Below are 16,776 nucleotides of genomic sequence, written 5' to 3'. Positions count from 1 at the left end.
GGGACCGCTCCCGCAAAGTCTTCGGCGCCATGGATCACCAGTTGGGGCACGACTAGGGGTCGTGGTCGCGCCACAGGCAGTTGAGACACACGTGGTGGGGTTCCGTCACCGACATCATGCGATGACAGTCCCCACAGTTCTTGAAACCGGGCATCCCTACGACACCAGGAGTCGATTGACTTCAAAAGATGAGGTAAAAAGCCTCGAGAAAGTCAGTCAAAAATTGACTAGGGGTACTTGCTCTTCCCGGATCTGCGCTTCTGGCGTGGAAAAAGAAAGATCTGATGTCATCGCGCGTGGGTGCGTCTAAGTAGCTCCGAGGACGTCATCACGAAGTCAACGACCCACGCGGAGCCGCACGACGACGCCTACCGATGCACCGGGGTACTGCTGACGAAAAACTTTCCAGATCCAGTCTGACGCCTGGGGGTAATTCTAAGGTAGGGAATCTATCACTACGTGTTTCTTTCAGATATGTGTCAGACAGCCACAAGGGCCTACAAAGTTAAGCAAACATTCAAATATGTGAACCATCTACCCCATCTCTATCAACACAATATCAAATAACTGAAATTGTTCATAAGAGTGAAGAAGAGCGAAAGATAAAGAAAGAGAAAAGGAGAAATAAGAATGTCAAGAAAAGAATAATTGAAATCCGGGCTGTCCAAATATGTCAATGAAAAGAAGAAGGACTTCTCAAAACAAAGGTAAACCATGAGCGTTGAAATATAGCCAGCTGATGATGAAGACAATAAATAATCTGCTCATGTGAGGCTGCTCCGGCCATGCCCAGCATCCAGTCAGAGTAAGAGGGAGGGGTTATTTGCTTTCAACAGCGGAGGATTTCCATTGTGGTCAATGTCAATGCTGTATCAACTCATCGTTTGGCATGGAGGTCAAGATAGACTTCTGCCAGAGTGTCATGCAAAAAGGTCGATGCCACTGAATGGTGCAAACTGAGGCAATAGGCAGAGTTGATAGTGGATAAGACTTGCTGACAATAAATCTGCAAACAGGAAGAAGAAGAAGCCAAGTGCAGAATATCACCAGCTAAGTGATCACTTCTCCAACAAGCTGCTGAAGGTGCTATATTGGCCACCTGCAGGCAGTGTGGAGACCAGTGCCAATTATGTAGTAATTAAAAAAAAAAAAACTTTAGCCGAGCCTGGCTTAAGCCCTTATCAGGAGTACCCATGAGTTCAGACCAGTCGCATCAGAATATTCCATCCCTGCCATTTGTCCCACAGGGATTTCTAGATTTTCAGGTAGCACACAGTACAGTCAAGAGTACGAGCTCCTTCTCCTCAGGCAGTCCTGAACTACAGAGACTGGCAGTGATTAATTCATGGGTAGCTTGGCGCTCTGTAGACAGTGCTTAAGCTGGAGATAGCAGCAGTGTTGGAGGGTGCTCAGGTGAAATTCATTCCGAAGATCCAAAATAATTTGAAGCCGGCCTTAGACCATAGCTGGTTGACTGTTACAATACTGCAATCTGCCAACTCCTTTCACACTATTGGTTGACCTTTAATTTGGATAGCTTTGGTGTGCCATATGAGGGCTGTGTCAGGAAGATATGTGTGGGTCTTCAAGAGGTGGTGTGTCGCTTCTCAGGTCCGAGAACTTTCACTGAGAACAGGATTTACCATGCCGGCCTTCGATGCGGGAGCATGATAACGAATGTCATAACTCTTAGTACTCGTAAGAAGTGAACGTTCGATCGACACCCAATCAGGGCGCTCTAGATCCTTCGAATAGAAGTAGGCCAGGTGAGCCAAGTGGTGAGCTTTGTTGTAGGGCATTATATCAGGTAGGCGGAGGCCTCCCGCTTCAGTGGCCATTTGCAGCTTTTCAACTGAGAATCTTGGTCTGTGATCATCCCGCACATAATATTTGATGAGTTTACTAAATTTACAACATTGGTGCATTGGGATGGAATTTGGGATCTTTTCAAAGAGAACATTAAAATAGGGAGCAGTGACCATTTTCACAGTTTGTATACGACTCTACAGAGACAGTTTTAAAGCATATAATTTAACAAAGTTTACGGAAGTCTGGTAAGCAAAGTGGCCATTTTGTCTTCGGCCATTGGTGCCAAGTCATTATCAATCATGACTCCCAGATACCTGATGGTAGTGATAGACCATCTGCAGGGTAGGCTTTGCAGTACTCCCTCTGTAGTTGTTTGGTTAAGAAGCATGACTCTGCTTTCATCCCAGTTTATTCTGCAGCTGGAAAAGTTGCCAAATGTGGTGACAGTAGGAAGCAGATGGGGATAAGGGCTCTGGATCAGTAAGCAGAAGGCGGATATCATTCACATACAAGAGGATTTTCACTTCCCCTGCCTCTGTAGCAATACCGGAAATATGGCAAGAATCTCTAATTTTTTATGCCAGCAGTTCCAGTGCCACCAGGAATAAGAGGGGTGACAGAGGACAGCCATTCCAAAGTCCTCGAGCAATGGAGAATGGCTCTGAGTGAAAGCCATTACAGGTGGTGATTGCTATAGGGGAACTGTAAAGAAAGGCCAGTTTTTAAAGACAATGTCAGCTCTTTGCAGGACTTGGCACAGGTATGGCCATTAAATTCTGTCAAATGTCTTCACCCCATCCAGGCATATCACCACTTTCTTTTCCGGGCCATTCGCGGCCTGCCATATGATGTGTGAAAGGAGGCACATGTGATTGGAAGAAGAGCATTTTGGAACACAACCCACCTTAGACCGGTGTATTAAGGACAAGATAAACCTTCTCGAGCAGGTTGTAAGCACTTTTGCCAGAATCTTTAAGTCAGTATTTACGAGCGAAATGGGGTGGTAGCTGGCATATTGAAGCAGGTCCATGTTCAGTTTTGGGAGAAAGACAATATTTGCCATATTGATTTCCGGACGTATGGATTCAGTCACCCATATCTTTGTAGATCTTGGCCAATAAGAGAATGATGACCTGTTCATTAATTTAGTAATATTCAATATTGAGGTCATCCTTCCCTGGAGACTTGCTCGTAAACATATTCTTTATGGCCTCATGTATTTCATTTTCAGCAATGTCTCCGTCCGGGCCATCAGCTGAGTCGTCCGTAAGACGAGAAAGATTACGTCGATTAAGAAATGAGGATTCTTCCAAGGATTGCGCTGCCTCCGATGTTGGGAATGCAAACTCCTCAGCGATTTGGAGCGGGTAAGTAAGTAGTCCTCGAGATGTATGTAGTGCAGGAATAGAGCATTGGATCTGTTACTGTTGGACCTGAGTAGCAAGAAGTTTTCTGGCTTTTAGTAGTCCTTGAGATGTATGTGGTGCAGGAATAGAGCATTGGATCTGTTACTGTTGGACCTGAGTAGCAAGAAGTTGTCTGGCTTTTTTTTTAAATTCATAATGATGATATTTTATATGACTCAATGCTTTTTCTGCTAATGAGATGAACAGAAAATGAAAATCCGTCTTAGCTCGTACAAGGAGGCAAATGTTCGCTGACATCGGGTGTACCCAGTATTGCATTGCCAAGTCATTAATTTGAAGTTCCAAGTGGCGCTGTGACTCTGTCGGAAGTTTACAGTATGAGGCTGATTCTTTCATAAGTTGCCGGTGCATATGGACCTTACTTGCCGCCCATAGGATTTGGGTTGAGGCTACGGAGCCCTCATTTAGCAACATGTATGTGCGAAGGTGCTGTTGCAATTTCCGTTTGGCCTCAGAGTCTTTAAATTTCCAAGTAGGCATCCATCACTGACTTGTTGGGTGCATCAGAATACCCAGGTTCAAATCCAGTTGGACAAGGGAGTGGTCGGAGAGATCATGAACATAAGTTGGAGGAAAGTATATCGGCCATGAGAAAGTAGTAGACCCGCGACTCAGTGCTGATGAGTGTTTCTCTTGCAATAGGGCCACACCTGGTGAGGTGATCGCCAGATAGGCCAATATCTTTTTCTGTTTAATTTAGCTGTTAAGACCATTCACATTCAGGGAGAGGATCCATAAGTCAATGGTAATCATGGTGATATATGATACGCAATGAAGGAATCTAGCCAAAAAAGTGATCCGAGAAGAACTAGTAGGAAAAGGAAAAAAAGCACTGTGGCGCTTCGACATAAACTACTAGGGGTAGAATCAGTCTGTACCACTCTATGAGTCGTAACCTTTAGCCGGTGTTGTATAGCTTCCCCCGGGGTGAGGATCCACATAATAATCAGGAGTGAGATAGGATGAGAGATAAGGATAGTTCTTTTCTCTGGGTCAGTTTCAAGGGGGGTATATTTCTTTTAACTGTATAGGACTGTATGCTGGTCCAAAAGGTAATTCTTAATCTGAGTCTTCCATGTCGAAAAGGCGCTGCAGTGAATACGATGAAATATTACTTAGTGGGGTATGTTTTGATAGTATTGTCATTGGAATACCCTTATTGGAAATCTGGATTAATCTTGTTGTTTTTCTTGTCAATATAGCCATTCGCGCCGATGGAGTGATTATCATCGACGGTGTTGTCGTAGTCAGTGCGGAAGATGACATGTCAATTAAAGACTTTGATGGCACTGTATCTGAAGATGCTAAGAATTGTGTTTTTATTGACAGTGTTCTCATTTATGGTGCATCGGTCAACAGAGTTCTGATCAACAGTGTCCTTGATGCCGAGACGTTCGTTGATGGAGTAATTTCCGTTGATAATATTGTCGACACAAGTGCTTTCGACGACAGTGGTTTCCTAGATGGTGTCATCATTGACAGTGATGCTTGCTAGCAAAGATGAAGAACGTTCTTTTGATAACTCCTTGATCATTTTCTTCTTCTAAGAAGTGGCTGGTTCAGAAGGAATTTTGGGATGCCTTTTTGATGGTGTTTGTCCACTTAGAACAACCACATCTGAGATTGGGTTCTCCTCTTCCTTTATAGACTTTTTACAATCTTTTTTAGTGGTTATTAAGATGCTGAGAATTGTACCTCAGATATTTCCTTTGACGGACGTTCAAATGAAAGGGAGCACCTGGGAGGGAGTCATGTGTGACTTCGGCACATTGATAGTGAACCCCAGCAAGTGTAGGAGGTTCGCAGTAGTATGGATACCAGAGACAATCGCCTGAAGTGAGCGCACCTTCAACAGCCAATCGTCGAGGTAGGGTAAAACTGGCACCCCTAACCTCCACAGATGTGCTAAAACCACAGCCATCACCTTGGTGAACACTCAACGGGTACTGGTAAGACGAAATGGTAGCCCAGTGAACTGAAAATGATCTTGGCCATCATGAACCACATGAGCTTTTGTTTGCAGGCAGGAAGGGAATGAGAATGTATGCAACCATCCAGTCTCCTGGTTCCAGGACAGACAGAACCTGAATAAGAGTGAGCATCTTGAACTTCTTCTTCAGGAAGAAGTTAAGAAGGTGCAGGTTGAGGATAGGAAGAAGGCCTCTGTTCATTCTGGCATCAGGAAGCAGCAGAGTTATAACCGCTGCCTGCTTCTAATGCGGGGACCTCTATGGCTCCCTTGGCTGAGGGAGCCGACACTTCCTGATGACACAAAGAGAGATGGTCTTAAGTGGGTTGCATGGGTGGGGGGGGTGTACAAAAATGGGTGGGAGTAGCCCTTTTGGAAAATTTGCAAAACCCATCAGTCGGATGTTACTGACTCTCACTGGTGCAGGTGGTGGAGTATTCTGTCTTCCACTGGCTACCCATGGTGTTAAAAGGGAAAGCTAAAGTGGTTTGGAGACTGTAGCTGCCAAAGAGGTGAAGGACTGGCTTGACCTCAGGCTAGAAACCCCACGTGGTCTGTGGAGACCCCGTCTTCGGCATCCAAAAAAGGGCCCGATCGGGGCACAGGGGTACTTCTTAACAATAGTTTACGTAACCAGTCTGAAACGTGGGGAATATTCTAATGTAAGGAGTGTGCGGCTAGATGTCTCTATCAGATATTCTATAACAACGATGACAACACAGTGTATCTTGGCAAATCTCTTTACTAACATCTCACAATAACAATCATATACAGGAGGACCATAACATAGTCTATAAGGAAAGAAAACTCATCCCCCTCACTCTTTATCCACAACTGTTATCACTTTCGAATCCATAAGATTACAGATTGGATGACCTCCTACAGAGTGTCATCGAAAATCAGTTCGAGAATGTATAAGACAAATTAACAACACAATGAATGGGCCATCAGAGCTAATCAGGGCTGCCAGCATAGCATAAATTCTAAAAATGCACATATATCTCTCACACTTCCATCACACCTGCAAGTGCTGCACTCCACAACACAATCACTGCGCCTCCATGGTCAGCACGCAGGATGTAAAAACACTTCCACATAGGCTCAAAGCAAAGACAACACACTTCAAGCCACACGCTCACATGGAATAACATGCGACCCATGTGGCCAATGACTTAGATGTCCCAAATACGAGATGTAAGCACTAAATAAATACTATAATAAAATAAAATAAAAAACCTTTGGGCAATGCCTCTTGGTGTGCACCTGCAGCTGGGAAATGTCTCTGGTTCTTCGTAATGCCTTTGGCACCGAGCAATACCTCTGTCTCTTGTAATACTTTTTAGGGAGTGCCTAGGACTCGATAGATCGGTGTGCATGAAAGTGCGAATAGGCAACTACGGAATGAGCTATAAGAGCGTGGAGCTAACAAGAAAGGTGAATGCTGTCAAACTGTCCCACTACACCATCTTTTTCTAGTAGTTTCCTTAATGCTAAAATGATAATAACAAGATTGTAAAATGAGTAATGTTGTAATGCTTTTAAACCAACAAAAAACTCCACATATTCTGTACCATGAGTCATTTGACGCTGAAATGAAAGTATGTTATCTTTGTTTTTAAAGCATCCACTGCATAAATTAATCACTTCTTGGTGCTACATAGGGGAGGAATCTGACTTATAAGGGACAAAGAGGCTGCCATTCATGAGTTTGTGCTCAAGACCCAACACAATTAATATAAAGGGGTTTCAAACCACTTAGGTATAGTAATATCGAGAGTCACAAGGGATGTATTTATAAATTCCTGAATACAACAGATTACTGCAAACGATCACATACTTACTTTGGCAAAGAATTTGATTTCTTGCTCGTGTGGAGACTTTTCGGTTTTCCCACTGCTGACAATTGCCTCTGTAAATACACAGTGCATAAGTCATGCAACACAGGCATAAAAAAACTCCAGGCATCATGAGCCACATTTATAATAAAACGTGCTGCTTCCTTTGATTGCAGACCTTATTTGTATACCATTGCAAAGTCATTGTTGCCCTATAAATAATGATAATGATAGGTATATTTTCATAATACTCACTCTACATTGTTTACAACAGTGCTATGCAAAATATTTTGCTCTCGTTCTTTTTACCTTCATAGGATACATTGAGCTGATTTACCCTGGTAAGGATTTACCTATAGATTCATCAAGCATCCATTCTGCGATTCCTTATTAGCGAAAGATAAGGATTCGCTAATAAGGAATAGCAAAAGGCAATAAATGAAGAGCTCGCTAAAAAAATAGCGATTTCTTAACATTCCAAATTGCGACTCGCAAATTGCGAGTCGCAATTAAGGAATACCTTCCCATTCATTTCTATGGGCCTAGAGGCCCATAGGAATGAATGGGAAGACATTTTCAAATTGCGATTCTCAATTAGAGATTCGCAAATTGAGATTGCAATTTCAAGGGTGCCAGGGTGTCAAAAGGACACCCTGTTGCACCCCTGAAATCTGCATATGGGTACATCTTGCACACACACATGCCCTAAGGGCATGTTTGTGTGTAAAATGGAACTTTGAAAAATGCACTTTAGTGCATTTTTCAAAGTTTTTGCAAATTACCTTGAAGTTCAACTTCATGGTAATTTGCTTCCCCTAATAGCGAAATCGCTAATTTTTTTACTTTAATGTATTGCATTTAAGGAATCTCAATTTGAGATTCCTTAAATGCAATTGCAATTTAAGTAATCGCAATTTTGCAATTTCTTAAATTGCGATTTTTGCATTTGGGATTTTTGAGAATCTGCCCGTTTGCGACCGGTTTTTAGCTTGATGCATCTATGCCTTAGGGCCTTATCGAGCTCTTGGCGGGCAGCCGGCCATCTGCTGGGTCAGCGGATGGATGCCCTCTGAACCCATGGTGGAGCACCTCTTGCAATCTCTAGATATCTCCATCTATCTGCTGGGATCTCTGTTCTATTATCAAAAGAGCTGCTTCTCTGCATGTGGGGACCATTTAACATGTTCTTTGTCAGTTAACGCTATACATCTTAAAGCGGAAAAGTGAAGGCAAAAATGAGAGATGCTCTTCCTACATGCAATGGGGCGAGACTATCAATGTGACGCAGTGGTCCTGTGCTAGATGGACCGCTGGACCAGAGGATACCTATGCCCCAGCTCGGGGTTAGGCTCTGACAATGGTAACCCAGAGGTTCTTCCAACTGTAAACAGAGTGGGGCAACCACAGGTCTGACAGAGCAGGAGGACTGCTGGTTAAGCCATTCCTGACACTCTGCCAAGCGCTAAAGGAGTCCCTTAATCCTACAGCTTAAGTTAATACACACAACCCTACAGTACTCACTCCCCCCACTAAACCATTTCACCAGCTCCTTAATCAAGATATACTGCATTCTCCCGATCGTGAAGAGGTGCAGTTTTTATTATCATATACAAAGCACACTCTATTCTCCAGAGTGTGAAGAGCTGCCATTTATATATTAGCATAGACTAGGCAAAGTAGTTACTTACCTTTGGTGGCGGTCTTTCTCACCATTTGAATATCCCAGGAGTCAGACTGGAGCCGGAAACCTTTCGATCGCTCTTCCTTCCGTTAGGTTGGCTGGCTCCATCTAAGCATGAAGCAATGCATCCTTGATGTTATTAGAGCAAAAAAGTGCCCCCCTGTGCCCTAATGTCGGTTTCCCATCCATTTTGTCCGACCTTCGAGGCTAACAGGATGAGATCGAAATCTTATCAGGAAGGTGCAGAGCAAAACTTAAACTCTGAACCTTCCTATAACGATTCTAGTACAAAAAAGTCTTCAAGAAGGGGAGGCTGGCGAGATCGGTGAAGACTGAGAAGGTAGATAAAGTATTCACCTGAAAGACCGTTACCAAAGGTAAGTAACTTTTTCTTCTGATGGATACCTCTACCTGCAGAGTCCTCATCTTTTGCATATATTTCCCAAATAAAACCCAACTGGGAGGTGGGGCTTGAAGAACTGGTTAAACCATGGAGGATTTATCGTGCAAAGTGTCCTTCCCTCCACACCTCTGAATCCAAACAGGTGTGAAAGGAAGAATAGGTCACTGCATTGCTATCACTAGGAGCACAGCTTTGACAGAGATAAAGTTGAAGACTTTACCCTGGAGGAATGATCTCTGATGCCCTCCAGATGTTTCTAGTGTACCTGGGGCGAAAAATATTGTGTTGCACAAGATGATCCAGCTGGACAACATTCTCTTTTGCATGATTTTGCCAATCATCTTGCTGATGCAGCGGATGAAAAGCTGCTCATCAAGCTGGAAATCTTTTATTTGGTCAATGTAAAAACTGACCGCCCTCGTACGGTCCAGCCTGTTGAGCCTTTCCTCCTCCTTATAGGGATATGGAGGTGGGAAGAAGGTAGGTAAGATGATGGACTGCCCCAAGTGAAAGGGTGAGACTACCTTCGGCAGGAAAGAAGCTACCCTTCGTCTCTCAGTCGTATCTATTCCCTACCCCTTTTCACTTACCCCCTTTTCCCTGCTCCACCCCATTTTCTTTTCTTCTATGCTCCTTAAATGTTTTTACCGGTATCGTTGGTAACTTGTAACTGATGTTAAGTTGGCAACTATGTGGAACCTTATGTAAAGCGCTCTGATACCTTCGGGTCTAGCCAGCGCTATATTTAACTCTTTAAATAAATAAATAAATAAATACCTTGCTCTAAGGACTAACTTATTGGGATAAAAGGGGGTAAAAGGATGCTTGACATTTAGTGCGTTCAACTCACTGACCAATTTAGCCGATTTAATGAGAATCAGAAAAAAAAAATTAAAGGTAAGAATTCACAACTGGTAACTGTGTAAGGATTCAAATGGTTCACACATTAAAACATGGGGACAAGATTTAGGTTGCTTTGAGGTATAATGGACAAGGAAGGGGGGAACATAATGGTGAGGCCCTGCAGGAAGCTCATAAATATAGAGGACCTGAGCTCTGAAAGCTGGCCATGGAGACACAGAAAGGCCGCTAACACAGATACGTCGCCCTTTACCGTACTTACTGCACAACCAAGCTGAGCCGTTGAAAGGACAAACCGTAAGACATCCCATGAGTGGACCTTGAGAGAGTCCACGGAACTGTCCGAAAACCACGTGGCAAACCTACTCCCCATCCCAGAGCACACTGTTTTGGTGGAATGTCTGCAGGAACTTAAAATAACATCCACTACTTCAGGAGGAAGACGAAAAGCATTCAGGTGTCCCCACTCAATCTGCACTGTCTTCTGAGGTACTACTGTGGCAGCATGTCCACATGTGGCAGCATGTGTGAAAGATGAGGAGAACACATGAAGCTAGCAGGTCTAGCAGGCGCAAGAATAATTGGACTGGAAGATGTGCTCCATTCTGAAACAGCAGAATCATAGCCTGAATGTCCTTTATCCTCTGATGTCCTATGCTGCCTCAATGAATGGGATGCACTGAAAGGGCTCCAGGTGACAACACTTTTGGCAACACTTTTGTGAAGATTCATGGAGTGGAAGTCAAGCCAAACAGGAGGACCACAAATTGGCAATGCATGGATCTGCCATGTAGTGTAGGTACTTCCTATGCGATTGCAAAATCGGTATATGAAAATAAGCGTCCTGCAGATCGACAGACAGCATTCAGTCTTCAGCTCCCAGTGCCAACAAAACCTGAGTCAGGGAAAGCATCTGGAACTTTTCCTTGCTCAGGACCAGGAAGTACCAGAAGTAGTACCCATGACCCTGTTCCTGTTCTGGAACCAATTTTACTGCCCTCTTCGAGATGTTTACCTCTTGCTGAAGGATGTGTATGTGGGCTGCAGAGGGAAAGGAAGACGAGCTGGAAATGGGTGAATGGGCTTGTTGGAAGGATACAGCATACCTTGTTTTTATAATCTGCAAGACCAACTGGTCCGAAATTATGTCTCTCAGGGTTGTAAAGCACAAGTTACTTACCTTCGGTAACGATATATCTGTAAGAAACAGTAGTTAGTGTTAGATTCCTTAGGCGTCAGACTGGATTCGGAAAGTTTCGCGTAGCAAGTACCCCTGCACGTCGGTAGGCGTCGTCTGCGGCTCCGCATCCATCATCGGCGTCATTGGCGCCGGGATGTCATCGTCGGAGTACTTAGACGCGGCCCTCGCGCTCTGACGTCAGTTCTTAAACACAGCTTTTCCGAGCCAGAAACGCAGAGCCATGATAAAAACCAACACTGGTGCCATGAAACTAGGGCCCTAAAAGGGATGGATCTTAACCCTAGATATCGCTTCGCAGAACGGGGAGGATGGGTGGGGCAGTAAGGAATCTAACACTAACTACTGTTTCTTACAGAGATATCATTACCGAAGGTAAGTAACTTGTGCATCTGAAAGAAACAGGTTAGTTTTAGATTCCTTACCTTAGAATAGATACCCCAGCAATACCAACCCCGGAGGTGGGTCTGCGAACCAATGAAAGTCCTGGAGAACAGAACGGCCGAGAAAGCCGTCTTTCTGGACTTGGCTGTCCAGGCAGTAGTGTCTAGCGAATGTGTGCAGTGAGGTCCACGTTGCTGCCTGACAGATGTCCTGCAAGGGGACTCCCCGACCCAGAGCAGTGGTAGCCGCCATGGCCCGAGTGGAATGGGCCCTCAGTCCAACAGGAGGCTCCTTCTTAGCCAAAGAATAGCATACCTTGATGCACAACACGACCCACTGAGAGATGGTCCGCTTGTGCACCGCCCGTCCCTTCTTCGCGCCCATGTAACCAACAAAGAGCTGGTCGTCCACCCGGAACTGGTGTGTGCGATCCAGATAGAATGAGAGCGCACGTTTTTGGTCCAGACGGTGGAGCCTCTCTTCCTCCTTTGAGGGATGCGGAGGCGGAAAGAAGATGGGCAAGGTGATGGACTGCCCGATGTGGAAGGCTGTGACTACCTTAGGCAGGAAAGAGGGACACGTTCTCAAGACAACTTTGTCCGATGGACAGAAAGGAAAGGAGGTTTGGAAGATAGAGCCTGGAGCTCACTCACTCCCCTGGCAGAGGTGATGTCAACCAGGAATGCAGTCTTAAGAGTTCAGGGAACCTGCCAGGTGTTGAACCACCAGGGTCACGCCCTGATGTTCCAGCCATTGCCAGAGGCCCAGAGCCTCCTGACACAGGGTCCACGACCCCACCCCGCCCTGTTTGTTGGAGTACCACATGGCAGTGGTGTTGTCCGTGAACACCTACTCTACACTTCCCCTGATAGAGGGGAGGAAAGCTTTCAGTGCAAGCCGGATCGCCCGCAGCTCCAGAATATTGATGTGGAGCAGGGACTCCACCAGAGACCAGAGGCCTCTGATCTCCGCCTCTCCCATGTGGCCCCCCCAGCCCAGGAGGGATGCATCCGTCACGACCACGTGCTCCGGTTGGGGTAGGGAGAGGGATCTGCCACTGACCCAATCGCCGTCCGCGAGCCACCACTGCAACTGTCTCACAGAGCCCCCCGAGATCAGGACGTGGACGGACAGTTTGCCCTGATGCTGGGCCCACTGAAACTTCAGGTACCACTGCAGAGCCCGCATCCGCCACCGGGCGTGATGCACCAGAATGATGCAGGAGGCCATCAGCCCCAGAAGCTGCAGCGTCAACCTGACCGAGACCCGGGATAAAGGCTGAAAGATCGGAATCAGAGCCTGAATATCCCGAACCCGCTGTTCGGGAGGATAAACCCGAAACTGCGCCGAGTCCAGAACTGCTTCGATGAAGAGGAGCTTCTGAGAGGGGCACAGGTGTGACTTCGGCACATTGATGGAGAACCCCAGCAGGTGCAGGAGGTCGGCAGTAGTCTTGAGGTGGCTGACGACTGTCTGGGGTGAGCCCGCCTTCAACAACCAGTCGTCGAGATAGGGGAAGACTGACACCCCCAATCTGCGCAGATGAGCTGCGACCACCGCCATCACTTTCGTGAACACCCGAGGGGCCCTGCTAAAGCCGAAGGGGAGCACGGTAAACTGAAAGTGCTCATGGCCTACTGTGAACCGCAGGTAACGCCGGTGGGCCAGCAGAACGGGGATGTGAAAATAAGCATCCTGCAAGTCCAACGCTACCATCCAGTCTCCAGGGTCTAGGGCAGCTAAGACCTGAGCCAAAGTCAGCATCTTGAACTTCTGCTTCCGGAGGAAGCCGTTGATGTTCCGCAGGTCCAAGATAGGGCGCAGGCCCCCTTTGCCCTTCTTGGGACCCAGAAAGTAGTGGGAATAGCAACCACACCCTACTTCTGGCCCAGGATGGAGCTCAATGGCCTCCTTGGCCAAGAGGGCCATAATGTCCTCTTGCAGAAGTTGCAAGTGATCCCCCGACACGTGGTGGTACTGCGGTGGCATGGCTGGAGGGGTCGCCTCGAGGGGGAGGGAGTAGCCCCTTCGGTCGATTTGCAGCACACCTGTCCGATGTGATGGAGTAACAGTGGAGGAGGTGACGGCGAACCCTGCCCCCCACTGGTTTCGAATAGGCCTGAAAGCTCGGACTAGGAAGGCTTTGAGGCGGATTCGGCGGGGGTGGATGTGGACTGGCCTCACCGCTGTCCCCTGGCGCCCCAACGGCGGTTACCACGTCCGCCGCCGCGCTGGATGTTAGTCTGCGGTCCGTGGCTGGCAGGACGTGAGGGGGTGCCCCTTTCTTGGCCACGAAAGGAGCGAAAGGCAGAAGGCTGCTGGGCTGCTGGAGCTGGCCCGACAGGCCCAAGGGCTTGGCCGTAGCCCTGGAGTTCTTGATTCGCTCAAGCGCACTGTCTGCCTTGTCGCTAAAGAGGCGACGGCCATCAAACGGCATGTCCTTGAGGGAATTCTGGACATCGGCTGAAAAGTTGGCGGACCTCAGCCAGGGTTGGCGGCGAACCACCACCGTCGTTGCAATCGCCCTGCATAGCGAGACCGTAGTATCCAGCCCACAACGAATAGAGTACCGTGCCGCATCTCGCCCCTCCGCAAGGGCTTGTGCGTGCTTCACCCGGGCCTCCTCCGGGCAAGTTGGCAGCACATCCGCGACCGTGTCCCACAGAGAGTGGATATTATGGCCCAAAAGGCAAGCGGTGCTGACCGACCGCAACCCCAAACTGAGAGAGGAGAACATTTTCTTTCCGAACTGTTCATACCTTTTGGATTCCAGATCAGGAGGAGCTCTTGGGAATACGGTCTGGGAGTTAGAGGCCTGGATAACCAGACTCTTGGGGGTGGGGTGGGTGGCAGGAACCAAGGGTCGCCCAGGGCCGGGTGGTGGCGCCTGGCCACGTTCCTACCTACAGGGGGACTTGTAGCGGGCCTGGACCAAGTGCCCAACAGAACGTCGTAAGGGCCTCATTGAACGGCATTAGAGGTTCTGAAGAGCTTGCCTGCGGTTTGAGGACCTCAGTGAGGAGTTAGTCCTCACGGCCGCGACGGGGAGCTTAAGAGCCAAGGCCTTGGCCACCCTCGTCAACACCACACTGTAGGCAGCCCCCTCCTCCGTAGCCACAGTAGGAGGGGAGACAAATCCAGTGTCGGGCGAAGTGTCCAAACCACTGGCCTCTCCTAGCTCACCTGCCCAGTCCTGAAATGACTGGAACTCCCATGCCAGAGGGTCCTCAGACCCCTCCCAATCGTCCTCGTCCTCCATCTCCTGGTAGTGTACAAAGGATGGGGCCGGGTCGTAGAAGAATTGCTCTACTGTTGGCGTCAAATGCGGCGCCGAGCTAGGTCATTCCTATGCCCGAACCGGATCGAGGGGGGGGTCGGGGACAACGTCGTCCGGGGGCGGCGTCAGGGGCGACACCCTGGGAGTCAGCACCGGGGGAGGGGTCGTGAGGTCGACCAGAGGCGACCCGGATCCAGAACCGGATCTGGCGGGTCATTGCGGCGTCGGGACCAAAGTCGTCGACGGCACCGGGGCTGAAGCACCCGATGACGCCGGGGCCGAAGCACCCAGCCCGCTTGGGTTCCCAATCGGGGCCATGGGGCCCAAAGGCGCCACTGCGGGACCTGACGGAGGAGAGAGCAACCTCATGGCCATGAGGAAGGCACGATCTCCTCTGGCGTCAGGTTCAGCCGAGGGACCAGCGGGTATGGAGCTGGCAGCGGCGCCTGCGGCTCGCATGGGCGTTGTCGCCCGAACCCCCGGCCGCATCACGTGAGCGTCGGGGGTAGTAGGAAGAGCGATGTCGTCTCTTCGACTTCTTGTGCCTCTCACCTGAGGACTTGGAGCCCGACAAATGGTGTTAACTCGCCGAGCTTCGATGACTGTGGCCCCGCGACTGGTCCTTCGACCTCCTCCTCGACCTGGACCGGGAACGACGTGGGCCGACTGCCGGAGCTCGAAGGGCTTACGGGACCGCTCCCGCCTGGCGTTCGACGTCAAGGCCCGGCAGTCGGGGCACTAATTGTCATCATGGTCGGCCCCAAGGCAATACAGGCACTGGCGATGGGGGTCGGTAACCGACATCAGTCGGCTGCAATCGGCACAGGGCTTGACCCCGGTCATCCCTACCGGCACCGATAGTCTTATGACTCAAAAACAGGATCAAAAAGATCGAAAAAGTTTGTCATAAAGGAGTACTGCTTTTTTTGGATCTGCGCGGGCTGGCGTGGAAAAAAGAAGAACTGACGTCAACGCGCGAGGCCCGCGTCTAAGTACTCTGACGACATCATCCCGGCGCCGACGATGGCGTGGAGCCGCAGACCACGCCTACCGACGCGCAGGGGAACTTCTACGGAAAACTTTCAGGATCCAGTCTGACGCCTGGGGATATTCTAAGGTAAGGAATCTAACACTAACCTGTTTCTTTCAGATAAAAGGTTTCTGTAGTCTGATGCCTGAAATATTCAGTGTGAGGAATCTGTAGGTTGAAGTCTTCATCAGTTCTCCAGAGTGTGAAGCATTGCAATCTACATCACCCTAAAATTGACTTATTCTATTCTACAATGTGAAGAGTTGACATCTACGTTACCATAAATCAAACATATTTTATTTTTCAAAGTATGAAGAGTTACCATATACCTCATCATAAATAAGACACATTCTATTTTCCAGTACATGAAGAGCTCCCTTTTACATTACTGGGAATGTTTACGACCCATAAGGCTGACACAGCGACATTTTTGAGGATGGTTATCTTACCCAAGTGTGCTATGAACTCTTGCGCTGAGTTGACATACTTTAATATCTTCTTCAAAAATTTAAAGGCAAATCTTTTCTCCATAGAAGAGGCATCCAACTCCATGTCCTTCAAACCCCTAAATTGAGAGTTTAAGAAAAAAAAGATTGTTATAGAGCATATTTCCTCCTTGCCCATTTAACCGCCCTTTACCCGCTGTTGCTCCCCTGCTGGCCCTCCTCCCTGCCGGTCCCGCTCCCCGCCTCCCAGCTGCGCTTCTTCCACACTATATTTCTTTATTTCCTTCTTGAAGCTTTGTTTTCCCCATGCGTTCTCTTTTTGTCACAGTTTTGACACGATTTCTTCATCCCATTGCATTCCTCCCTTTGACCATTCTAGATCAAAGACTGACATGAAAAATATGTCAAGATCCCGGAAGGAAGAAACAGAAAAGGTGCTAAATGGCCTCAAGTACA

General features: G+C 47.9%; 1 protein-coding gene across 5 annotated transcripts in view; it reads right to left on the bottom strand.

The window, feature by feature from the left end:
- The window catches only part of RYR3 (ryanodine receptor 3), a 1,864,151-nt gene that overhangs the window by 685,542 nt on the left and 1,161,833 nt on the right, over nt 1-16,776 (bottom strand). For all 5 annotated transcript variants that reach the window (XM_086937034.1, XM_086937032.1, XM_086937031.1 and 2 more), the window contains 2 exons: nt 16,324-16,439; nt 7,047-7,114 (listed from right to left, as the gene is read on the bottom strand). In XM_086937034.1, the coding sequence (XP_086793160.1) occupies nt 7,047-7,114; nt 16,324-16,439 (184 nt within the window). The remainder of the gene's footprint in view (nt 1-7,046; nt 7,115-16,323; nt 16,440-16,776) is intronic.

Source organism: Lissotriton vulgaris, chromosome 9 (assembly GCF_964263255.1).
Source record: "Lissotriton vulgaris chromosome 9, aLisVul1.2, whole genome shotgun sequence".
Lineage (NCBI taxonomy): Eukaryota > Metazoa > Chordata > Amphibia > Caudata > Salamandridae > Lissotriton > Lissotriton vulgaris.
Note: the sequence above shows the minus strand (reverse complement) of the source record. Positions and strands in the feature narration are given on the sequence as shown.